Below are 26,742 nucleotides of genomic sequence, written 5' to 3' on the forward strand. Positions count from 1 at the left end.
ATATATCCTAAATCCTCTTCTGCCTATTTCTGAACACATTCAAGCTAAAATCAATCTGTTCCCTGAAACTGATGGCAATACTGCTTTATGTACATTATTAATCGAGATGAGATGCAGTAAAAGCAGTGCAGCAAGCATCCTTCACAGCAAAGTGCAAACATTTTTAATGATGTATACTTCTTGCAAAGTCCTACTACCCACTTAAAGGAACTCTCCAGTCAGAACACATGAATGTGAAATAATGTTTCAAAAAATATTTGTAAGCTATATAATTAACTATACTCATTATGCACATTTGCAAATGTTTAAGTAGCAATTGTGGTCATAAACAGACTTTTTTTCTTGCATTTTTTTAATTCCCAAAGATATAAATTCCCATATTTTAAACCAGCCAGTTTATTTCTGTCATAATTGGATACTACTAGTAGTCTGGACAAGCACTCTAATCAAAGCCAAGTAATTAATTTTAATCAAAATTCAGCAAGTTGTGTACCTTAAAACCCAAAAGAGGAGGTCGAGAACAGCTTGTTACAAACTTGAGTAGTTTGCGTTTCTCTTCATCAGTGAAGCTTTCCACAACTCTCCAAAATATTTTAATTACAGGATGGTCTGCAGTATATCCACCTATAATACAATTTTAAAATATTTTAAAAGAAAAATCAGTTTTATACAATATGCAAGCAGACAAATTATTTTTAATATATCATTTTAGAGACTATCCTATCAGTTCTAATCAGGTTGAAAAGAAATTAAAAGCAGCATGCCAATTCATCTGATTTGCTGTTCACCATCACCAGCAGGCCTCTTTGGACATTAGTAATTCACAAACTTCTCCCTCTCACTTAGTACCTGTGTTCTGCATAATTTTCTTCCAGTCTTATTAACTGTACTTTTCCAGGATGAATCTCATTTTAAAAAAAATTCTGGCTCCCTTTGCAATAACATTACTCGTAACAATTCTTTTAAAGGAAAGTAAAAATAATTGAAAAAAATGAAAATGGTAATATTGAAAGCCTACTGACAGCGATAACTAGGATATTCAAAGATAGCTGTTTATACAATCATAATATGCTTTTATACACCTATAATTGAAGATTTATTGGTAGAAAGAAAAAAGATTGATTGTATTTTGGTACTTATGAGTTGACAATGCACAGAATTGCCATGCAATGTGTGATTAATTTGTCTTTTTATAAAGGAAGAACATTTCACTGCACAAAATACATTCCTAGACTTGGGTTAAATCATAATGTGCAAGAAAACTTCACTGTGCAGAATACTGAGGAAAGCATTTCTTTATGATTAAAATGGAGATTCAAAGAATTACTCAGAAATTAAATATTTTTGGCAGACTTAAAATAGTAATTCAAGACATCTTTTCTGAGATGGGTATGAGACCAATGAGCATTATAAATGGGTTTGAACCACATTTGTTTAGTTGTTTTCACAACTGATTATGTAATAATTATTATAAAGAGGTAGGACAGAAAGAGTAATGGGATTGGGTGAGTATGACTGTATATCTCCCATAAATCAATATACCCAGGAAAGGGTGAATATAATACAGACAAAATCAGTTTTTAAAACATGCATTGACATTTATGTATAGTCCAATTCTACAACCCTGAGCAAAGCCTTTCACTGAGGACTAATGTTTTCAATGGGCTGCTCGCAGAGTAAGGGTGGAAGAATTATCCCTTCACGACTCCTTCAAGGATAAGTATCTGAATGCATTGGTTGAAACAGACATCTAAAGTCACTTGGGTCCTTATTGTTAGAGCTGTTGAGCCCGCCAACTCCTATTGAAGTCAATGAAAGCTACAGTGCTCTGAACGTGTGGCCACTTATTTATACCTAGGTACCTAAATATGGGTTTGTGTGTGTAACTCTAGGAACCCACATTTGATAAATCTGATCTTATTCTTTCCAACCCTCTTAAATTCAGGGAATCCAAAGGCCTCTCATTTTGAAAGCTTTGCCACTAACATCAAAAGGGCAAGATTGGGCTCCAGCTCCTCTTCTAAGAAGTTGCTTTAGGAAGAAAATGTAAAGAGAATTTTTAAAATATTCTTTATTTGTGAATCAGCCATAACAACTCATTTGTGTAGTTGTGATATACTTGCCTGAATAGTTTGTGAAGGATTTAAGGTCATCCAGACTAATAGGAACCTGGGCACCAGAAATCAAAACCTGCATTTGATGAAAATTCGATGATTAGATTTGAGGTAGAAATTAAACATTTTTTTCAGTTTTGAAATAATTATTACGCAAACACTTCTCCAACATAGCTAAACAGAAGTACCTGTATTTCTTGCTGATCAAACATCCTAAGACATTCGAGGTTAACAACATTGGCAAGACCCTGTCGGAATGCAAGGCAATGCTGTCTAATCTGTTTGTTTAGTCTGTAGTCTGCTACAAGATGGATGTAGGCTATTCTGTTTGCACTGGTGACAGGAATATCCTTTCCACCTGGCTTCAGTTCAACCACCTGTAAACATAAAAATATGTATTTGTTCATAATCCTGGTAAACGCTAATTCTATATATTGCATGTAAATGGAAAACTTACACTTCCAAAAATGAGCTACAGAAAACTCAAGGACATGACTTACATACTTGAAAATAACTGAAATATATTATAAAACCATTGAAATTGGAAAAAAGAATATCATGAGGTTGTATTACTACGTATTTATATAGGAAAATATATATATAGGAGTACAAATTAATGTATAAGATGTGAGGTATCACAGGAAATGATTTTTCAGCCCCTAACCTCCAGCTGAACTTGTGTAAAATTGGACATACCCATATATACCTGTGCCTAACTACCATAAAGTAATTGGGCTGGGAGGTGTCAGAAACTCCACTTCTAGGAAGAATGTAGTGTGAAATACTAAATAGAGTATTATGAATCAGCTAGAGCAGGGGTTCTCAAACTTCATTGCACCGCGACCCCCTTCTGACAATAAAAGTTACCGTATATACTTGTTCATAAGCCAAATATTTTTGGTAAAAATGTGACGCATCAAAGAGCAGGGGTCAGCTTATAAATGGGTCTACACCAAAATTTGATGATTTTAAACTCTATGAAATCATTGAATTGAATATCTAATACATTATCCTTTTGTTTACCTGGAGCATCTGCAGGCATGGAGCCCCTCAGTTCCCTGTGGCCGCAGTTCGCTGTTCACAGTGAATGGGAGCTGCGGGAAGTGGCGCGTCACTTCCCGCAGCTCCCATTGCCTGGGAACGGCGAACCGCGGCCACTGGAAGCTGCGAGGCTCCGTGCCTATGAACGCTCCAGGTAAACAAAACGTCCCGACCCGCCAGTGGCTTACCCTGACGTGCCGGGAGCCAAAGTTTGCAAACCCCTGAAATATAGGGTCGGCCTATGAGACAGTCATACAGCTTTTACTATTTTTACCTATCCATCTTGGGGGACTGGCTTATAAATGAACAGGCTAATGAATGAGTATATACAGTACTACACGACCCTCATGACCAAAGCCTGAGCCTGCCCAAGCTCCACTACCCCAAGCAGGGGAGTTGGGGGGGGGGGGGGAGGGAGGCAGCGGAAAATCTGAAGCCCAAGGGCTTCAGCCCCAGGCAGGGGGCCTGTAAGCTGAGTCCCAATACACAGGGCTGAAACCCTCAGGCTTTGGCCCCGGATGGTGGGGCTCGGGCTTCAGCTTTGGCCCTAGGCCCCAGTAAATCTACGCCAGTCCTGGTGACCCCATTAAAATGGGGTCCTGACCCTCAGTTTGAGAACCGCTGAGCTAGAGACTGGTGGCAAAATCCTGAGCCTGTTAAAGTTCATGGGTGTTTTGCCATTGACTTCAGTGGGGCGAGGCTTTCACCATGGATATTTATCCCTTGGAACAGGAGTAGCTTCCACAAATGTATGAATCTCAGAGTTCCCCTCAGGCAGCAGTTAAAAAGGCTCAGTTTGGCTGGACTGTGCTGTTCTAGCTTAACTGTTTGGTAAAGAGAACACTGGTACTAGGGTATTCTGCAACTTCACATTACAACAAGGAAATCCCAATTCCCGCTGGCCAAAAGTTACAATTTTGATATAGGCCTGATTTAGAGAAATGTTGAGCACCCACAGCTCTAACCTAAGTGAATGGGAGTTGTGGGTGCTCAACATTTCTCTAAATCAGGCCTATATCAAAAACTGTGAAATGATGAAAAATTATGGGCCTGATTTTTCAGAGATGTGGAGCATCCACAACTCCAGCCTAAGTGAATGAGAGTTGTGGATGCTCCACATCTCTGAAAAAAACAGGCCCATAATGTTTTATCATATTGAGAAGATGAGGTTACTCACCTTGTGCAGTAACTGAGGTTCTTTGAGGTGTGTCCCTGTGGGTGCTCTACTTCTGGTGTCAGTGTGTCCCGGCGCTGTTGATCAGAGATTTTCAGTAGCAGCGTCTGGTTGGGAGTGCACGTGCGAAGTAGCAGTCTCGTGGCACTGCTGGTGCCTCATCTAGCATGCGCATGCCCCCGACCCCTTCAGTTCCTTCTCTACCATGGAGTGTTTAGCTTATACTCTGAAGTAGAGGGAAGGAGGGTGGGTAGTGGAGCACCCACAAGGTGACATCTCAAAGAACCTCAGTAACTAGACAAGGTGAGTAACCTTCTCTTCTTCTTTGAGTGCTGTCCCTGTGGGTGCTCCACTTCAGGTGAATGTAGAGCAGTGCCCTCATGAGGACGGAAGGGACTTCATAGCTGAGTTCATTGCTGAGGCTAGTACAGTGAGGTCTAGTCTTGTGTCTGAGCTTGAACAGAGTAATTGCGTAGTGGTTCGTGAATGTGCGTTCAGAGGCTCAGGTGGTTGTTCTGCAGATGTCTAGAATGGGCACGTTATGTAGGAATGCTATGGAGGTAGATAAAGCTTTTGTCAAGTGGGTTCTGATGTCCGGATGGACTTCAGTGTTGTGTAGTGAACAGCACATATGGATACAGATGGATATTCATTTAGATCAGGGGTTGGCAACCTTTCAGAAGTGGTGTGCCGAGTCTTATTTATTCACTCTAATTTAAGGTTTCGCATGCCAGTAATACATTTTAACATTTTTAGAAGGTCTCTTTCTATAAGTCTATATATTATATAACAAAACTATTGTTGTACGTAAAGTAAATAAAGTTTTTAAATGTTTCAGAAGCTTCATTCAAAATTAAATTAAAATGCAGAGCACCCCATACCAGTGGCCAGAATCCGGGCAGTGTGAGTCAGCTCGCGTGCCGTCTTTGGCACGCGTGCCATAAGTTGCCTACCCCTGATTTAGATAATCTTTGCGTAGATATGGCAGAGCCCTTTGATCGTTCTGTTATCAACACAAAAAGTCTAGAAGATTTTCGGAAGGGCTTCGTTCTGTCCAGATAAAAGGACAAGGCACAGCAAACATCTCATGTCTACAGGACTGCCTCTTGAGCGTTAGGATGTGGTTCTGGATGAAATGTAGCTAAGTGAATCGGTTGGTTGAGGTGGAACGAAGATGATACTCTGGGCATAAACTTAAGATGTGTATGGGGGGTGAGCCATGAGAGACCCTATCTTGACGACTCTTTGCGCCGATGTAATGGCAACCAGGAATGCCACTTTCATAGATAAATGAAGTAATGAGCATGTGGCTAAGAGTTCAAATGGGGCTCTGGTTAGACTTCTGAGCACGAGATTTACGTCCCATGCTGGTGTGGGTTCTTGGATGTCTGGGTACATGTTCTGTATGCCGGTTAGAAATCGCTTAGTAATCGGGTGAATGAACATTGAGGTGCCATCTACCTGTTGATGGAAGGCTGTGATGGCAGAGAAATGAACTCTAAGCGAGCTCATAACAAGCCCTGAGTTCTTTAAGGATAATAAATATTCCAGGATTAGTGGAAGCGGTGCCTGGCTTGCAGATATTTGTTTGTCCTGGCACCGTAGGAAGAATCTTTTCCATTTTTGGAGGTAAGTAGTACGCATGTTGTGTTTTCTGCTGTTTAACAACACTTGTTTTGCTTGTTCTAAACAGGTTAGTTCATCGTGGTGGTGCCATGAAGGAGCCACGCCTTCAGGTGAAGTTTTGCCAGGACCAGAAAGAGGACTTGACTGTCCTCCTGCGAAAGAAGATTCCGTAGGTGAGGGAGAGTGAACAGCGTGCAGATCGCCATGCGCATCAGGTAAGGAAACCAAGTCTGTCTGGGCCGTGTCAGTACTATGAGTATTATTTTGGCTCTGTCGGTTCGTATTTTGTGTATTACTCTGGAGATTAGAGGTATTGGTGGGAATGTGTATTGGAGAGGAGCATTCCATGTGAAGCATCCCGTAGGAATCATGTTCCTAGCTCTGCTCGTGAGCAAAACTTTGGGCATTTCTTGTTTGCTGGTGTCGCGAACAGGTCTATATTTGGGGATTCCCACCTGTGAAAAAGATGATGTGTTATTTTGTCGTTCAGTTCCCATTCATGCTCTTGGGAAAACTATCTGCTTAATGTGTCCACCATTATGTTCAGTCAACCCAGGAGGTATGCTGCTGTAATAGTGATGTATTTTATGCACCAGTTCCATAGTTTTAAAGCCTCTGTGCATAAGGAGTGGGAACGTGTTCCACCCTGGAGGTTCATATAGAACATTCACGCAATGTTGTCCATCAGGACCGTTATCGTTTTGTCTCGTATAAGAGGGAGGAAATGTAGGCATGCGTTGCGGACCGCGCATAATTCGAGTAGGTTTATGTGTTTTTGTGGGGGACCACGTGCCTTGGATGGTATATTGGTTTAGGTGAGCTCTCCATCTGATCAGCGTGGCATCTGTTGTGATTTCTATGGATGGAGGATCCTGTTGAAACGGGATGCCTGAGCAAATGGTTATTGGATTTGTCCACCATCGTAGTGAATGTAGAACCTCGGGGGTCAGTGTGAGTCTTTTGTTTAGGCTGTGATTTTGTGGAATACATACTGAGCTCAGCCATCCTCGAAGGCAGCACATGTGTAGCTTGGTGTGTTTTACAACGAAAGTGGTGGCCGCCATATGTCCCAAGAGTTGTGGGCAAGTGCATGCAGACACCCATGGGGTGGCTGAGAGCACCGATATGAGGGACATCATTGCTGTAAATCGGGGCATTGGTATTGATGCTTTGGCCTCCACTGAGTCCAGGTGCACTCCTATGAAGTCTAATTGTTGTACAGGAGTTAAGGTAGATTTCTTTTCATTTATTTGTAGCCCCAGGGAGTGAAAGAGAGATATGGTCTGTCGAGTAATTCGTAATGTATCTGTCAGTGTGGTGCCTTTTAGCAAACAATCGTCTAAGTATGGAAATATCAATATTCTCTGTCTGCGCAAATGAGCAGCTACCACCGCTAGGGTTTTGGAAAAGACTCATGGAGCCTTTGACAGTCTGAATGGCAGAACTCTGTATTGAAAGTGGTTTTGTCCCACTGTGATTTGTAAGAATCATCTGTGAGCAGGATGGAGGGTAATGTTGAAATACGCATCTTGTAGGTCGAGAGCTGAGAACCAGTCTCCCTCTTCCAGCACAGGAATGATCGAGTTCAGTGCGACCATTTTGAATCTGTGGGTTCGGACAAATTTGTTGAGTTTTCTGAGATCTAGTATGGGTCTCCAACCCCCGTTTTTCTTTTGAGTCACGAAGTAATAGGAATAAAATCCTTTCCCTCTGTGTTGTGGTGGAACTTGTTCCACGGCCCCTAATTGTAGAAGATTATGTACTTCTTGTACTAGGTGCTCGTGAGAAGGGTCCCTGAAGAGGGATGGGGAAAGGACGTGGGTAGGTGGGATGGAGGTAAAGGGGATGGTATAACTCATTCAAATGATCTCTAAAACCCAATGGTCTGTGGTGATAGAGGCCTACGTTTGGTAAAATGGTCAAAGCCGATGATGCTGGTGGTCAGGGAAAGTCAGTCAGACCCTCGACCAACATTTCAAAATTGCGTCTTGTTGGGTGGCGCTTGGGACGTCGCAGCCTGAGATTGGTTAGGGCGATGTTTCTGTGGTCTGTGCCTTTGTGTCCAACTGGCATATATGGTCTCTACTGGCACTGCGATGTGTTGTCCCCGTTACGGTTGTAAGGCTAGTATCTGTGTCTCCTGTTAGGGAGCATGTAGATCCCGAGGGTCCTCAGTGTCGCTCTAGAGTCCTTCATGGAATGGAGGACCTCACCCGTCTTAGCGGAGAAGAGCTTTTCCCTATTGAAGGAAAAGAAGCTTTTCCCTACCTTGTTTTGAAGTTCCCTTAGGATACCTGATGAGTGTAACCATGATGCCCTGCACATAATTATGGCTGTCACTGTCGTGCATGCCGCTGTGTCCGTCATGTCAAGGGATGCCTGCAGCTCTGTTCTAGCAATAAGTTGGCCCTCGTTGATGATGGCTCGGAAGTGTTCTCTTTTTTCCTCCGGAATAACCTGGATGAAATCATTTAATTTGGTATAATTGTCGTGGTCTAGTTGGCGAGTAACGCTGTGTAATTGGCCGTGCGAAATTGAAGAGTCGATGACGATTAAACCTCTGTGCCCCAAGAGGTTTAATCTCATCCAGTCCTTGCCTAGGGGCATGGATTTGAACTGAGACTGTTTTCCCCATTGGTTAACAGTCTCCACTACTAAGGAGTTAGGTTGTGTGTGCGCAAAGAGGAAATCCATGCCTCTGTTTGGCACATGGTATTTCCTGTCCGTATACTTACTGATTAGGAGAATGGCGGCACGTGTTTGCCACACCATTTCTGCAGGTTCCATCAAAGCATCATTTATGGGAAATGCTATCTTCATCATGGAAGAAATGTGTAAGATCTTGAGTTGGTGTTGTGTCTCTGGTACCTCCTCAAGAGGAATGTTCTGATTCTGTGCCACCCATTGGAATAGCTCCTGAAAGTGCTCGAAGTCATTTGTAGTAGTGAGAGGCAGGAGCACAACTGCCTCATCAGGGGAAGAAGAGGAGTTGTGAGCAGGGAATATCTCTTGTTCAGTCATCTTCTTCCCTCTCCTCTGTTACCTCAGAAGGTTTGGGTACTGATGTCATTGCAGAGCGTATGGGTTTCCTGTGAGAAGTGGGAGGTCTGTGGAATTGAGACCTGTAGGCTGCCCAAGGGTCCCACTGCAGCAATTGAATGGGAAATGGCATAGGAGGGCACATCCATGGGTTAGCAAGCCATGGGGACAGATCCCTGGTATTCTGTTCCCATGGTCTATAATGAGATTCGGTGCCTGCTGGGGAGGAGCATCCAGAAGAGAAAACTGCCTCCTGCACATCTTTCTCCTCATCACTCGAAAAAAAGTCGAGCGATGGGAGATTCAGGTGCCATTAGTACCAGAGAGCAGGCAGTGCCAAGCAGTGGAGATCTGGGTGCAGAGGACATTTGCATGTTTGACGAGTGTATAAGGGGGATCGGTGCTGACATATGTGATGCTGTATCCTTCTGTGCCGCCTCTTTAGGTGGAAGTGAAGCCGGTGCAGACTTTTTGGGTGTAGCCTTCTTAGGTGCTGCGGGCTCCGATCTTGGTGGTTCCGTGGTCAGTGCTAATGAGCTCACTGTGACAGGGGAAGCCATCACAGGCGGTTGAAGTTGCAGTACCATGCTCTTTGCAGAGGTAGTCGGTGCCGTGGAGGAGGATGCTGCTTTGTGCCTGCTACTCGACTCCTTTATCCTGCCAGCAGAGGTCCTGGAGTGGACGGTGCCAGAGGAGCCCGGTGCGTCAAAAGTGCTTACTCTGGAAAAGGTCGGCACCACAGGCAGAGATCTCACTAGAGACTGCTTCTTTTATAAATGTTCTCGGGCTCAGTGGAGACGTGGCCCTTTTCCTCGATTTTATAGAGAAGTTGGCACTTAGTCTCTCCATGGAGGATGTGCCCGGGGTGTCCCTTGTTGCGCTTTGTCCAGGGTCTGATGTTCGAGTGAGGGATTTCTTCATTAGAATAAGTTTAAGGTGAAGATCCCTATCTCTCCTTGCTCTAGCTTAAAGATTGTTACAGTGAGCGCACTTCTGTGGTGTGTACGACTCACTTAAGCTTCGGACACAAAGGGAGTGACAACTGAAGATTGGCATTGCATCCTCACATGAAGTGCATCTTTTAAAGCCTGGGGAGCCAGGCATATTTGAGACGTCCCTGGTGAAAACTGGGGGATGGGAAAATGAAAGTTTGGCTTTTTTAACAGCTATCTAACTAGATTTAACTAACTTTAACTATACTAAGTAACAGACTGTTAAAAAACAAGGGTAAAAACTAAGCTATTATTATTGGAAGGTTTACACTGACACCGCTAATGGACTCCATCTCAAGCCGAGGACAGTTGAGAAGGAACCGAAGGGGTCGGGGGCATTTGCGTGCTAGATGAGGTAACAGCGGTGCAGCGAGACTGCTATTGCGCACGCACACCCCCGACCAGACACTGCTACGGAAAATCTCCGATCAAAGGTGCTGGGATGCACCGACACCTGAAGTGGAGAACCCACAGGGACAGTACTCGAAGAAGGTTTTGTTACTGGACTAAAAAAACCTACAAATAAATATGCTTATCAAAATACTTTGGCATGCAAAACTATTGATTTGCAAATGGATATACTATATTAACAGTAAGACATAAAATGGGTTCCAATATAGACGCTGAAATATTCCAAATACAGCAGGATTAAAGTAAGGCCATTAATCTTTTAATATTATCCTTCATGAAAAAATGATAATTTTGCTGAGCAAGCAACCAACCAGTGGTGATTGTTAGGGTTGGGGATGCTTTTAGAAACTATCTAGGAGCAAAGTTTGGGCTGACAAAAAAGTTTTTGTGGATGTAGGTGCAATTTAGTTTTAACCCATCCTTTATTTAGTTAGAATTTCAAACGGGACTACTGTAGATCTTCCACTCAACTTTGAAACATATACTACTCGCCTGGGTATACATCAGATACCCTCCCTTAGCAATAACATGATAGGCTGATAGATCTTGTTGGGTTGCCTTTTCTATCTGTTCAACTTTTGCCACTAGATGGTGCAAGACAACAGTGTGGGTACTTATGTATGAAGTCACAGTGGAAAGCATCTCAAAAAGGCACACTTACAGAAATAGCTTTCATTTTCATTTTGAATATGTCAAAGCTAAAAAACTTCCAAAAATCTTCTAAAGTACTTTAAGAGGTTCTTTACCAAAACAATACATTTAAACTTCAAAAGAAATTGGCCTGAAGAAAATCATTACTCAGTGGACAATAAGCATAATATACAATGTGGGTTACTCTATTTCATATATTGAAACTGTGTTTCTTTAAAACGATGACAAAAAAAATCCAGGTGGAATAAACAAAGAACAAAGCCACCAGTTTAAAACTATCAACTGATAACTGATCTCAGACAATATCTCGTTAAAAGTTCGATACCCCTATGTAATGTGTTCTTTTAGGGAGAAAATATGTTCAGGGAAAAAACTCAGCTTGCTTAATTCACGTTCATATTCCTATAAGTAAAGCAAAAACAAAATTCCAAACTTTTACTTGTTTTATGAAGCTAGACACTTTAAAGATGTGAATAATTATTTTAGGTTTGCCAAAAAAATTTTTTTAAGTCCATCGGTGTAGACCTCTGAATTATTTCCTTGTGTCTGGAGCTGGTAATAGAATTGCTCAGGTGAGCATAATTCAATTCAATAACTATCGTTTGCCCACTGCAAAGAGATTTCCAGACATGTTAAGGAATGGCACTGAAATAACAGAGATTTTACTTTAAAATACAATTATGAAGGCTCAGTGAAAATCATAAAAATGGTACAAAGGCAGAACTAAAATCAGGATGCTATGGTTATTAAACTTGAAGTCTCCTCATGTGGTTTTATTTCCCAGATCAGGGCTTTGGGATGTCAACTAGTTTCAATTAAAAGTGAGATACTGTCCTGCTTGAAACAACCCACTTCCCTCAGTGTTTCTTAACGGGTTCAAATGATAATGTCTGGCTTTTTATGTGCTTTTCACATAAGTAGAGAAGCGTCTGAACACTTACCTGCTGGGATGCCATAGGTCAAACAATGAATTTTATTTATTTGGATGAAACTTTGTTCCTTGTTTGATAGGTTTCTTTCTGAGATCCTGTATTTCATATTTGTCTGGGTATTGTAAGTTAGTAAGCCTTTCTTCCAAGTGTCAGAAAGGAAAAAAGCTCTCTTACTTCTGGTGCATAAATCCAAGAGCAAAACTCTCCGAGTTCACTGAGGACAATTTGTGGTGCAAAGAGGCCTTAAAGCAACTGGAGGCAGCCAGTGGAGAAGTCCCCCTATGCAGAGGAACTTTCTGCTGGTGTAAATCTGGCAGAGGCAGAACCACTGGTTCCTATACCAGCTGCCCCTCCACCAGAGAAGGTGGAAGAAAGGGTGTTCTGAGGCATTCTGGGGGCAGTGAGGGGATATACATATTTTAAGAAAAGGTAATGTTCCCTCTACACATTGCTGTTGTGAGGGGGGGAAGTGGTCATCTTAAGTTAGCATTGTTGGCTTTGCAGGGGGTCAGGTAACCTGGGGTGGATCTTTTGGCTCCCCTCCTACCACGGGTCCAATCTTCCCAGAGAACTGTGAAAGAGCACTCTTTTAGGGTATGTCTATACTGCAGCTGGGAGTGTGCTTCTCAGTGGTGGGTAGCTCTGGTCAAGCTAGTGTGCTAAAATACCTGGGCTGAAGGGAACATGGTCTGAGTTCAGTCTAGAAGGTCAAGGCCAGAAGCACCAGTCCGTACTAGTGGGATGCTATAGAGGCAGGCTGAAGTCAAAGTTGATGAGCTGCACCAGTTCAGTATCAAGTGAGTCAACCGTAGTAGAACCACAGTCAGGGAGAGGTGTCAGGAGCAGAGCAGGGAACCGTGAAACAGAAGTAATGCTATGTATCAGGAGCAGGGCTGGGTCCAGAAACCAGGAGCAAGGCAAAGTATCAGGTGTGTGCAGCAAGGTCTGTGTGCAGCAGCAAGCCAGGGATCCACCTAGTTGCACAGACAGACTACAGGTGTTTCCCCTAGGCCTTGAATAGCGTACCTGGGCCAGTCAAGGAACAGAGTTGGCTCTGCCAGTCAGGACCTCCATGGACAGGACATTCAGTGGTGCTTGATCCCATAAGGCTCACAGCCTGTCAATCAGTGCTCTGTCAGAGCCATTGGGTGGTGGTGTGGATGCAGCACTCAGTGACCAGCACATCCAGGTTCTAGCCCCATGGATCCTCACACCACCGTCCGCCCTCAAATGTTGCCTGATCAGGCTTATCAGGGTGGGTCCTGTGGAAGGCCTCCACCAGTTATGGGGCATATATGTGACTGGCAAACGCTCTTCAGAGCCATATTCCTCCCAGTCCACCAAGTACCACAACTTGCCTTGTCTGAGTTTGGAGCCCAGAATGGCATTGACAATGTGCTCCTCATGACCCGGACCTTAACAGGCGGAGGTGGTGGCTATACGTGACCAGATAACAGGTTCTCTGTGTGCAGTTTCAGGAGCAAGATGTGAAAAACAGGATGTATTTTAAGGGACTTAGGCAGCTGAACTTTAAAGGGTATATGATTAATCCACTGGCAGATCTGATGTGGCCCATGATATTGGTGATCCACCTTGTGAGACAGCCTGCCCACATGGAGGTGGTTGGAGGATTGAACACTTTTTGTTCAGTTGTGAAGGCTGGGCGTTTCTATCTCTGACGGTCCACATGCTGCTTATAGACTTCCTTGGTGTTACTGAGATGCCCTTCAGCTGCTTCTGAATGTGGTGAAGTCACTGGACCATATCAGTGGCTGCAGGGTTTTGGGAGCCTGTCAGCAGTGCAGGGTGCAACTGGGGATGAAACTTGTAGTTGGCAAAAATGGAATTCTGGCAGTTTCACCTGCTCTTCATGCTCCGTCCCTAGACCTAACCCCCTGACCAGGCTAAGAAGGTAATCAGCCTGCTGACAGGAGAAGCTTTGGACTGGTTCTCTCCCCTGCTGGAGCCAGATGATGTGATGTTGACAGTGTTGGGGATAATTCCTCCAGACCTTCTCCACCATCTTCAGTGATCTCCATCCTACGCATATTGCTGAAGCCATCCTTTCGAAGCTCTGACAGGGTCAGGGGTTGACTGTGATCCTATGCAGCGCATTTCCACTGACTTATGGCAGACATACAATGGAGTGAGGCAGCCCTACTATACCAGTTCTGAACTGAGCTGAGTGAGGAAGCCAAGGACAAATTAGCCTGCATGGAGCCTCCGATGGGCTTGGAAATGTACATTGACATATATATCTGGATTGATAGCCAGCTGCGTGAGTGTTGAAGGAGAAAGGAGGAGCTGCACTGCCACCATGCTCATGCCCCAAACTGCCAGCCCCAAACCAGACTCCTGAACCCATCCAGGTTAACCCAGAGGCAGCTGACCATTGATGAGAAGAAGTGACGCTGATGCACTAATTTGTGCCTTTACGGCAGAGACAGAAGCTTTCATAGCAACTTCTGAGGCCTCAAAATTCTTCCTCAGACACTCTTCTGTCACAGCTCAGGGCACCTGATTCGCCCTTGATGGTCCAGCAGGCTCCTCAGCCATCACCTCTCTTGGATGAATACCTTGGGACTGAGATATTTCCAGGTTGAAGAGTTCCATTCCTACACTACTATTTCCCAAAAGATGAGTGCCTAAGCAGGTTTGCTTCGCTTCTCTCCTCAGCGATGGTAGTCAGTGTAATTGCCAACACATACAAGTTACCACACAGTTCTTTCTAAGCAAGCACTTTTGTTCTTAAGGTAAAAGCATTACAATGAAAACACTCGAACAATAAAAGAACCTACACACATTAACAAAGCTTCCAGAGATCACCTCCAACAAGGGCTCTGGTTGGTGATTAGTCCTTCAAACCCCACCCGGGGGTATTCCTGTGATCACCAGTTCATAACAGTTTTTGCACAGACTAGCCACCGAATCTTATAGGGTCTCATTGGGCCAAAGACCCTCCAACCCTTCCCTAAGGATTGGGACCGCCCTTGGACCAGAGGTGCTGTTTGTCTGCTGAATCAGAAAAAAAGCTCTGAGTCAGTTTTAACTCAGGACTGTTAATCAAACATTCTCCCTTTGTCTGTTGGTCCCTAAAGAATCCATTCTGAACAAGGAGATGCAAGCCTCCCTCCAGATGCTGCCAGCTCTCTGGAGGTGCTGCCTAACCACCCCACAGGGCTTAGTTCCTGGAAGGCTGTGGTCCCCCCTCCTGTGGAATTACATACACTCCATCCACAGTACATAAACATTTGCATTTTTAATACAATGAACTCCTTCAAAACTTAATTCAATAAGGTTTGTCCAAGATATTGTCATACCTATCACACCACCTACACTGTATGGTGGTCTAAAAGGGGAAGAAGTCTCCTTTAGCTGGAAGACTCAAACTCTTAGCAAAACAAATGACTGAGTTCACTTTCCTCATTGGACAAAGAGGACTCTGAGGAAGAGGAAAGCATTTTCCTATTTTTTTTTTTTTAAAAAAGACTGTTTGAATTTATTAGTCTCATCCTTATGTTCTGAGTATTTTACAAGAGTGTTTAGTTTCTTAGCTGCCAAACCAGGAGCTAAAGTAAAGAAAGAATTAGAGTCAATATACATAGCTATCTAGGAGGAGCCTTTTCTCATGAGACCTTTTTTTACTAGCTGCCATTTTGTGCACTTGAGCCAGCAGTGAAAAACCAGGCCAGTGTCACTGCAGGAGCTAGCTCTTTATCAGGAGCTACTGCTATTTTGAATGGCCTGGTACAGTGTTCCTTCCCCTAACTAGGAATCCTAATGAGTGCAACCTCAAGTTGACTGAAAGTCCATGAGAACTGAGAGCACTTAGCACCTTGTCGGACTGGACCTAATGTGTTGGTAATAGAATTCCAACCTCTCTTGCTGATAGAATCCTTACTGAAAGTGACTTTCACTGTAGATAATGTCTGTGCCACAGCTGCTGGGTGGGCACTGTTATGAAGACAGCTATTTACAATGGTAGATTTATGGTGCATTTATTAGGCACTAATTCATTAGGAACTAAAGTGGTTGTTTAGCTGAAAACTAGAGATAATGTACACTCGACATATAGTATAAATTAAATACTCAGCTCTTTTCCAGTCAAAGTGAATTAGCCTTACCTTAATACAGTTAATTAGTACTCAATGCTTAAGCAAGCTCCGGTGATCAAACACAGCACAGAATGTATTTGTCTATATGAGGTTTATTAACATACTGAAGTAAAACTAGAAAAAAAAACCCTCAATACTCAAATGCAGAAGATAATTAAAAAAATCAATTAGTCCTGCAGCAATTACACTAAAATCCAGAGGGTCTCATTCTTCAAGGCTAAAATGTTCTTTATCTAAGTATAAACAAGAACACTCAATTTTAAACAACCTGACAGAATTTCAGTTAGTTACTCAGAAGAGCATTTTATGTTCAACCTTTCTTTTGAAGATATGCCTACAATTAACAATCAATAGTTACTATTGTACTAACAATCCTTGTTACTATTAACCGCACTTCTTTGGTAGAGAATTTGAAGAAAATAAACTCAAACTCCTTGACAAGAATGCACTTGGTACAATTTTTTTTGTATTAATAGTTAGAGCTGGCAGCATCTCCATCAAGAAAATCTTCCTCAATGCTCTTTCTGGCAGCTTTTTGTTTTTAATCTCTCCACCTGCTTGTTGCTCTACGTTCTCCACTAGATGTTTGGCCTACTTTCTGAGTACAGATGGACCAGATATGTTTTAGATCAGAGACTGGAACCCTTCCATGAAATAACTTTTTAAAATGGGGGTTGAACTGTTTTTTGTTTGTATTATTAAACCCTCAATTTAAATGCTCTGAAAGGAGTAATTCATGCTATTGGACTAATACTTAAAACAAAACAAAACAAATAGCAGCTTACTGTCACAAACACTCATGTTTATAAGTAGAGGCAACAACTTCGTATATATTGTGACCTTAGCAACCAAGTATCAATAAGTGATAAAACTAAGTCCACTGATTGGACAGTTCTAAGGCAACTGTAAAACACCTGACAAGAACATTTGTAGATGGACAAAACTGAGAAAATGCTTTCCCAAACAACAGCATATTAGTTCACTGCTTTCAATTTTGGAGGTTGTTACACAGACATGCATAACTCTCAAATCTCACATATTGATGTGTAACCCAGAAATGAATAGGTCAATGGGTTACTTTTTACATGAATTATTATTTATGTTAGGCAACTGACCACCTTTCAATGTGATTTATGATCCCCAAATTTGAAGATACTACTTTAAGAATATTACAGTGTCAGGTTCTAAGATCCTGCAAAATGAAGAGAAATGGATGATGGAACAGTAGAAACAGCAGCAGCAAGATGAAGCTGTACACTGAAAGTAACAGAACCCAGACTTGCTGCAAGAAGGAGCATCGGTACCAGGAGTTACAAATTCCAGGAGTGGCTGCTGCACAGGCTCATTAACCGTTTCATTAGCTAGGCTGCCACTAAACTCAGGCTTTCCCTGTCTGAACTGAGAAATGAAGAGGACCCAGAGGTCTACCTGGTCACTATTTAGTGAAAAACTATGAGGCTTACTGCATCTGAGTGTGACGAAGAGTTCCAAGTTATCTGTTTGGCCTCCTTTCTTACAGAAGAGTTACAAGCTAACATCAGGCTCTGAAAGAGGATGCTGCTATAGATTACAAGAATGTTAAGACTGCTATTTTGGACCGATTATAAGTAATGTAGGAGATGTAAAAATTCCATCTGTCTTATTTAGCACTTTTCATGGGTAGATCTCAAAGCACTTTATAAAGGAGAGCAACCACTCCTTTGCTTAAGCTTGAGACCCTAAGAGCAGGAGAACCAAAGGACATCCTGATACTGGAGTGTTAATTGAAAAGTCTGCTTGAGAAACAAACAACGGTGTTCCTAAGACTAGACTGCTCTTATGATTCTGCGGCTGTTCAGAGCTTTGCTGCTCAGAACCTTGTGGCAATAGTGAACTTGACAAAAATCAGGTCAGTTTCCAACTCTTACTACTTGGGGAAGATCAGAACAGCAGAAGACATAGTATTAGAGATACTCAGTGAGGAAAAATATTCCTACTATTATAAAATACTTTGTTCAAGAAATTGACTAGGATATTTGGGGCAATTTACTACTAGAACTATCAGACATTTTATCAACAAATAAGCAATGCTGACACAAATGAGAGTCATTTTTTGTGTTTTTGATAAGTACAGGATCAGTTATTATTCACTCCAAATATTGAAATAGTCAGAATCACTGTGCCTCTTTACTTAAAGTTGGACAAACGGCACTTGTTACACATGTGCCTTATCACTTTTACATCCAAATATGAATGTAGTAGGGAAATTAATGATTAACTTGTTAAGCTGGGAAGGAAAAAAATGCCACACTTACCTGTGCCTCCCCAAGGTCATTATTCACCACAGTAAAGTTTAGCCCAAGTTCTTCTACATCCCCTTCGTAGCTCTTGAGAAAAAGCAAATTTTTGTACATTTCTGGATCTAATGAAGCCAGATGATGAATGTCCACATCAGCACTTGTCCCCAGCAACTTTGAGAGGAAAAAACTAGCAAATGGCAGCTCTACCAGCATATTTTCATACAGTGCCTAAGAATAAAAACAATTAAGAAAATGACATTAGCTTTCATTATGGGTACTACAAAGACATTCTTAATATCCTTTATCATCTATTCCTTACATTTCTGTAACTTTCCCCTTATTTAATGTCTGAATAGAACCTCTTGGTGAAAAAATATCCCAGGTACTGTATCTATTTACATGTGCAACTATAGTCTGAAATTTTAACAATCCTGCTGTTGAAATATCATGCTTTAAAACTTTACAAATAAGTTATCTGCCCATTGCAAAAGCCATAGCATTTTCATACTCTAACAAATATCGACACTATGAATATAACAGTCGCTGGGAACCTGTTAGACACCATCGTTCATTTACAAGAAAAACAAGGGTTATCAATGCCAATATCACCTCCAGAATGTCTTCAAATCAGATGAAAGATATCTATTCTATGCCATTAGTCAACCCATACAGATGCGGTGAAGCAGATTCCAGAGTTTCCATTCTTACCCTCTAATTTGCCAGCCGTTTCAAAGGTAAAACGTGAGTGTGATTCTACTCTGAAAAATAACTATCTAAAACCTGCTTCTTCTTACTAATAAACAGCAAATCTTCATTCTTTCTGTACTCAGAGTCAATGCTGCATACTTTGGTGAACGGAATACGTTACTACTTTTTACTCCTGTTAAACCGGAAGAAATAACATAGCTAAGAAAGAGAGAAATGACTGGATTCTATTCCTTATTGTGCATCATCAACATGATTTGCTAATTTCCAATTTCAAAGCCTACCAGCCTATGCAATATACTAAACTAAAGTCACCAGTGGGGCACAGGTGCAATCAAAGGCATAAGTTAGCCTGGCTAAACATTTATTATTGTTGACGTGAGAGTATGAAAGAATCCATCTTGATTTTAAGTTCCCAGTATGAAGCAACATTAATGGATGTTTATTTTTATAAACTGTAAACTGGAAGTATTTGATCTAGAAATTGCGACGCCTACATGGAACTCCACCCATCCATTTTTTACTGAGTCAAACTCTGAAATGCAATTATACTCTACGTAAAGTCCATGCATATTTCCCCAAATATACAATCCTGTCAGTCAGAGAAAATATGCAATGATAGCCATCCTCAAAAAGAGGGAGAAGGGGAAATGTGTGGAGGGAGGGAGGGAAAGATTAAAATTTTATAGAGGTGTTGGCGGGGGGAAGGTGGAGAGAAGGGAAAGCACCCAAATGTTATACACATTTAACATAAAAATGTGCATCTTACATTCAGACCTCCTCCTACTGTTCATTAGCCACATTAGCATTTTTCTCTAGACCCCAGTTCAGCAATCATGACCTCAGTATTTCCCACAACATCAGTGCAGAGAGAATGGGGAAAGGGGCATCAGGAGGCTATTACTGACAGTTTCCCTTTCTGCTGTTTGAAAGTTTAGCTATTTATGTATTACTCAGTTCCTCTGAGATTGCTGTAGTATTTAGAAAAGGAAATAATATATAAGCAAGGAAAACAATGAAAAGCACTAATCACCCAGTGATAGCCTAACAAAGGTGTAAAGAAAAAACCCACACAATTGCTTAAACTTTAGAAGGAACATTTTTTGGTTGTCCTGTTAGATTTACCATTAAGAACACACGAATAAGGAGTTCAAAGCCAAAGGATGTATTATACATATAACTATATGATTTATTCAAGGTGTGGAAGTCGAACTCTGCATTTGTGTAGCTGACTTTAAAAGTGAACTAAAAGTGTAAATCATTAATTTGCAATGTATAAGGTCACTATTTGCCATTCCTGCATTAGTAACAATAAAACCATTGTAATTCCTTAAATATATCAAAGCTACCTGAATTTAAAATGGAATCCCATCTATGACTCATAAAATGTAAATGCAGAGTGTTTTTTTTCTTTTTTTACACAAGGCAGGTTTAAACCTTTAAAGCATTTAATATACAAAGACTAATAAATGATAGCACTAAAAACCATGATCACATCAGCTAAATGGATTATAAATTAAATTTCCATAATGCATGCGACTGAAATACAAATGTAGGCATAAATCAAGGTATTTTCTAAACACAGGTTAATTACACAAATTCAAAAACTGTCTATTTTTTATGCAAAATAATCCACTTAGCATTTTTCATATTGGTCTTAATTCTTAGTCACTTGCAACACTTGCTCCTAGAAACCTATCAATAACTCTATGTCAAGAAAAAATAGCAATAGGTATATTGAAGAAACTTGTATGTTATTTTTCAAGTGTCTGTCTTTTATGAGTGTTTATTGCCAGAAATTGTGCCAAAATGATCTGAAATAAAAAGGATTAATTGTAGTAGAAGCCTTTTAATATAAGTGAGTGCACTAGCAATGCAATTAATGCAAATCGTGATGCTATCAGGAGAATAAATGTGAACAACATCACAGGCCATTTCTGTTTGCTGCCAAATAACTTTAGTAATTTACTACATTAAGAATCAATAAAAAAAAATAATGCTTTTCAAATGCATCACTATCAATCTTCAGGTAGTTCCAAACTGAACATTTATAACAATCTAAAAACTATATAAAACATTTTTAAGCCACCTTGATTGTGCAGGTAGGTGATAACTTTAATTGCTGCTTATGTTAGCCAAGTGATTCTAAATATAAAAAGTAAAGTACATTTGTAAAAAAGGTAAAATAAATATTCTAATTAGTGTAAAAGCTAAGTTTTGGTATTGAATGTCCTAACAAAGTTTTAGAAAAAAATGCAGAGAACTCTCTTTGATAACTTAAGTGACAATCAGCTTCAGTCCTTCCAAAGAGGAGAAATATAGTAAAACAAAGCCAACATTGCACTGAAGTGGCCATATGCCCTACTCTGCAGGAATCTGCCTAGATTGTGAACCTTTATCTTTCAACCGCAGATTAAGAGCAGCAACCACCTGAGGGAAGAAATTAGTTTACCCTTGAGATGGGATATGTTCTAACTCCTCCTTCTCTTTGACCACAACTCTGATGTCTCCTGTTCATACCCAGGCGCATGAGACCAAGGAACCATAATGGCTGATCCAATTACAAACAAACAAACAAACTCACTCCCTTGCTACTATACAAGAACTCTAGTCCTTCATTCAGCCAAGCTTCCTTTAGCCCTTAATGGTTGGCTCTTTTAGAATCCATTGGAGGATGACACCAGTGCTTGGGAGATCACGTGCCCTAGTTTCCCATGTTAATTTTCCCTTTAATTTACTCCCTTGCATTGGCTAATCTGTCATTATCCTGTAGACCTAGGAGCTGCACATAATTACAGAAAGGAAAAAACCCAAACAGAAACTCATGAAAGAAGCAAATTTAGCCTAAGACCTGAGAATGAACAGATTATGGGCCTGGTTTTGCTAGATGACAAACATCTTCGAAGAAAATGAAAGCTAAACAGTGCCTCCCAGGATCAGGCCCAATCTTGCCCCCACTGATTTCAAAAAGAGCAGAGGTGGAAGCAGGTCCTTTCTTGGATTGGGAAAACTGCCAGCAAAACTCAGCTCAGGCCACTCATTTATCATTCCTCATATTTTGAATCCTAGTGCTCAATCCTGCAACCAGATCCCTGCAGGAAGACCCTTGCACTCATCCAAAGCCCCACTGAATCCACCTGCTTAGAGATATTGCAGGATAAGGGCCCAAGTCAGCACTTTCCTGGTTGTCAAAAATCAACATACCATAGAAAGAAATGGCCATTCTACATATACACATACGAAGTGTTTTTTTAACGTAGAAGAGGATAAGATATTTTCTCAAACATTGAAGATATCAAATACCTTAAATGGGTAACAAATACATTCAAGCAGATGTTATATAAAACAATCAAAACCATAGCTCTGAGATGTATACCATACTTAAGCCAATATCATCTCATGGAAAACCAGAACTGATTTTGCACCTGTCTGTAATTTTAATGACTTGTTAGCATATCACTTTTTCTTAAATTTCTGGTTGTAGGAAAAAGCTTTTGTTTGTTGTGCATAGAGTCTTGGATACATTTCATTTGGTTGACTACGTTCTTTCTCATCTACTGCTTTAAATGGATACAATATTCTCCCTCAGCTTCTGTACCTCTATTTTTGGATAGTCTTGCTGGGGTCATTATTATGGTTGCCATACTGCATTACAGAGATTAAATACCACAGCATTATACTATATGCATATTGTAGCAATTTTATAGGAACTGTGTAAATAGTTATGTTCATTTTAGGATGTAACACACTTCTATTGAAATACCATAAAAGTAGTAATAAAAATTTACATTTCTATTGTGCTTTTCATCCAAGGATTTTGCAGTTTTACAAATATTAGTGAATTTATCCTCCCAACACCCACCTGAGGTAGGTATTATCTGTTATCTATTTTCCATAGCAATGGAAAAATGAGGCACAGAGAATTTAAGCAACTTGCCACAAGTCACAAAAGTCTGTAGTGGAGTGAAATAGTCCTGGGCCTTAACCTCAAGGCCATCTTTTCACCCTTTATAATATTAAATAGTTACATTTACATTTATTACTTTATGAGTGACACCCAAAGTGGAAAAATTTAATTGAAATTCTGATGGACATTTGTGGATGGGCAGGAGACGACAGAATGTCATGGAAACAGCAGAAGAAGATAAGCTAACATGCTTTGAGAATGCTGTTTTTATCATGTATCATCAGAATAATCCTCAGGGCAGGGACTGCGCCTTTTCTATATTCAGCACAATACTGAGCACATTCCACAGATCCTAAGTAGGGTGACCAGATGTCCCGTTTTTAAAGGGACAGTCCCATTTTTGGGGACTTTTTCTTATATAGGCGTCTATTACCCCCTACCCCCTCTCCCGTTTTTTCACACTTGCTATCTGGTCACCCTAATCCTAAGGCTATGTATATCGTCCATTACCCTACTACTTACGCACTACACAGGCACATTAGATCTGTGTATTATGGTCAGAGGCAGAAAGACAGCTATGATGGAAAAGCTCTTCCAAAGGGAAGTTCTTGTATGGTGTTCTAATATTGGCCACACTTTGAGTTGATCTAGTCATTTCAGTGTGTAACAAGTTAATATAGAATGTTTAAAGGATTTGGTAGCTTGGAATAACAAAGCTTACATGAATGTTAGAGCATGCTGATTAAGGATCCAACCCTGCAAAGCAGATACATGCATGTACCCATGCACCCACACTGAGTGTGATGGGACTCCAGGAAGGGGTCTGCTCCAGTGAATTTGTTTGCAGGATTGGGGCCCAAATAGGTTCTCACTTATGATTCCTAATACCTTCTGTATGAGGAAAAATGATTTATGATTAGTTCATATACTCCCCATTAACCCTTTATAACCTACCACCACTTTAAAAAAAACACTGACATGATAAAAGTAAAAAACACCTAGAAAGTGGGTGGGGTCTTGAGGGCTCACAAAGGAAAATGACTGAGTTTGAAAAGTCTGGTCTTTTAAAACAGTCATTTCCTTCATCAGCCCTCAAGATACCGGGCATCTAGAGAGTAACCTTTTCTAAGTTAGCCATTCGTAAACAGTTACTAAATAATACCTAGCACTTTTATAGTGAAATTCATCTTCAAAGCCATATAGGACCACTAATAAAAATGATAGAAAAACAGAGAATCATTAGTATTTTCTCCTACCTTATATTATTTATATTCTAGTTATATTTCATCCTATTCACAAATCCCTGTTTAAAATAGCCTAATTCTTTGTGGCCTGGTTAAACAAAAGTTAAATGTGAAGACTGACTGCATAAAAAATAATTCAAGGTGTGTTTTTTCTTTATCATGACTCACTGCCCTCTCCTTACTCATTTAACCTTTTTTCAAAACTAGTATTTTCTTATTTTGAAGCATGAAATCATTTCTTGTAGACATGAGCATAATAAAATTTTTGAAAGTGAGGAAAAGTAGATTAACATATTGCTTTTAACACAATTATGGAAAAACATAAATTATAAAACAAGAATATCAGTCGTGTGTTACTATTTGGTTGCTGCAACCCATTGCCCTTCAGTCTGTATTTCAATGAATGCAATCAATGCATTATATTATTGCAGTATAGGAAGACCCACTCATGTCATTCTACAAATGGAAAATTTGCTATATAATATTTTTTCTTTTAAATATTGATGTACTTTTTTTTGGCCACTACTGCATAGCTCTTCTGCTTCATAAAACATAAGGCCAAGACTTTACAGTACAGGTGCCTAAAGTTATGTCTTAAATTCATGTTTAGGCACCTAAACAACTGGCCCAATTTTCAAAAGTGCTGAGTATGCAAAAGGTTCATTTTGCTTCAATATGCTAATATTTTACTTCTGGAATTCTAAGTTGAAATATGATTTTCAAAGGATATAAAATAAGATGAGATTGGTGGTCTCAAACTAACTCCTGCTAGTTATTTATTAACATCACAAAACCACCACAACATACCACAGCACTATTAAAATCCTCAGATCTTAGGAGGAGTAAAGTTTTCAGATAAAGCAAAGTCATTTGTAAATTGGTATTATCTTTGATTTCTTGCCTGCTGGAAATGTTGAAGGTCAGCAAGTACAAGTTCATAAAAGCTCCAGCCATTTTGAGTAACTGAGTGTTTCGGTTGTGGAAAGCTTGCTTGTCAAATTTGCTGCAGTCAATGTAAAAATCTGAAATTGATTAGAAGTTTGTGATAAGCAGAGAATGTACTAGTGACTGACTGATTAACATTATCTTAAAAATCTAGGGATGTGGTTCTTAATTGTATATCATAGCATACATTACCAATGAAACTATTTGAGAATTTCTGCTAAAATGATCAAGTCATTTTGATTCATAAATGACGATTCACACCAAAGAATATTTGTATTACAAGAATAGTGGAGAACCATTTTTAATCACCAAAACAATATACAGCACTTCACATCTACTCACTATCAGGGAGTGTTATAACGAGGACAGGCAAACATCATTCTAACTTACACTATAATTGATAGCTAAAAGTAGTTTAGGAGTACAGGTCAATCAAATGTTGACTCCACCACTTACCTCTAAGGCTCCCTACACCTGTCATCATAAGTCCTTCCCCCAGGGTATTACTTCAAGGGTCGAGAGTGACATATGACCGGAAACAAGGGGTATTATGTGACCCCTCTAAGAACTCCTCCCACCACCCTCTACCAACTGGAGTGGGTTTCAGTCCTGTAGGACCTCCCCAAGAGTGGGTTTGACCAATCAGGGCAAGTTCAGGGACAGGGAGACCCATCCAAAAGAGAGTCCTGTGACACTTCTAAGAACGCCTCCAACCACCTTCTTCCAATAGGCATGGGTTTCACTCCTTTATGCCCTCCTGAAAGGGAAACATGTATAAATTGCAATAGGCATAGAATGAGGATCTAGACAGAACCCTCAATCTCCAGAGCTCAACAGTTGGCTGGTCAGCAGTACCACCCCTGAAGCCCCATCACTGTGTGGAATAAGCCATCTTGTTTCAAGAGCATATTTTTCAGAAATCGTGGAAACACTGAGGGGAAAACATGGCCTCCTTCATTTCCCCTATGAGAATTACAGAATACATTTTAGCTCTGAGGGCACTCTGTTGTCTGTGGAGAAAGCACTACGTCAGCAACAGTTCTGAGGAGCAGGAAGCTCTCAAGGGGAGCCCTTTGGGCCAGCCATTGATGGACATGTCAGAACCTGACCCCGAGTCTCAAGCACTCATGAGGCAGACTGACTAGCATGATGGCCACTGAGCATAGAGGGGAAGAGATAGCTCAGTGGTTTGAGCATTGGCCTGCTAAACCCAGGGTTGCGAGTTCAATCCTTGAGGGGGTCATTTAGGGATCTGGGGCAAAAATTGGGGATTGGGCCTGCTTTGAGCAGGGGGTTGGACTAGATAACCTCCTGAGGTCCCTTCCAACCCTGATATTCTATGATTCATTCACCCCCATGGAGGAAGCTCATTGGAGAAGATGAATGGCAAAGATGTTGCTCACGTAAATAGACTATAAAAAGTGGTGGTCAAGGGTGGGGTAGGAACTGACCTAGGGTTGCATAAATCCAAAAAATAGTGGACTTACAACTGTTTCTTTTCTGATAGTCTCGACAGCTCAATGACACCTTTCTAAAGGACCTGGAGATGCTGGACAGCGCTGCATCA

General features: G+C 40.9%; 1 protein-coding gene across 1 annotated transcript in view; it reads right to left on the reverse strand.

Annotated features, from left to right (window-relative positions):
• UBE3C (ubiquitin protein ligase E3C) overlaps window positions 1-26,742 on the reverse strand; it is a 173,717-nt gene that overhangs the window by 12,549 nt on the left and 134,426 nt on the right. Inside the window, exons 19-22 of the mRNA XM_048837621.2 lie at window positions 18,390-18,602; window positions 2,303-2,491; window positions 2,124-2,190; window positions 494-624 (exon numbers count right to left, since the gene is read on the reverse strand). Coding sequence (XP_048693578.1) covers window positions 494-624; window positions 2,124-2,190; window positions 2,303-2,491; window positions 18,390-18,602 — 600 coding nt within the window. The remainder of the gene's footprint in view (window positions 1-493; window positions 625-2,123; window positions 2,191-2,302; window positions 2,492-18,389; window positions 18,603-26,742) is intronic.

This window comes from Caretta caretta, chromosome 2 (genome assembly GCF_965140235.1).
Source record: "Caretta caretta isolate rCarCar2 chromosome 2, rCarCar1.hap1, whole genome shotgun sequence".
In the NCBI taxonomy this organism is placed as follows: Eukaryota; Metazoa; Chordata; order Testudines; family Cheloniidae; genus Caretta; species Caretta caretta.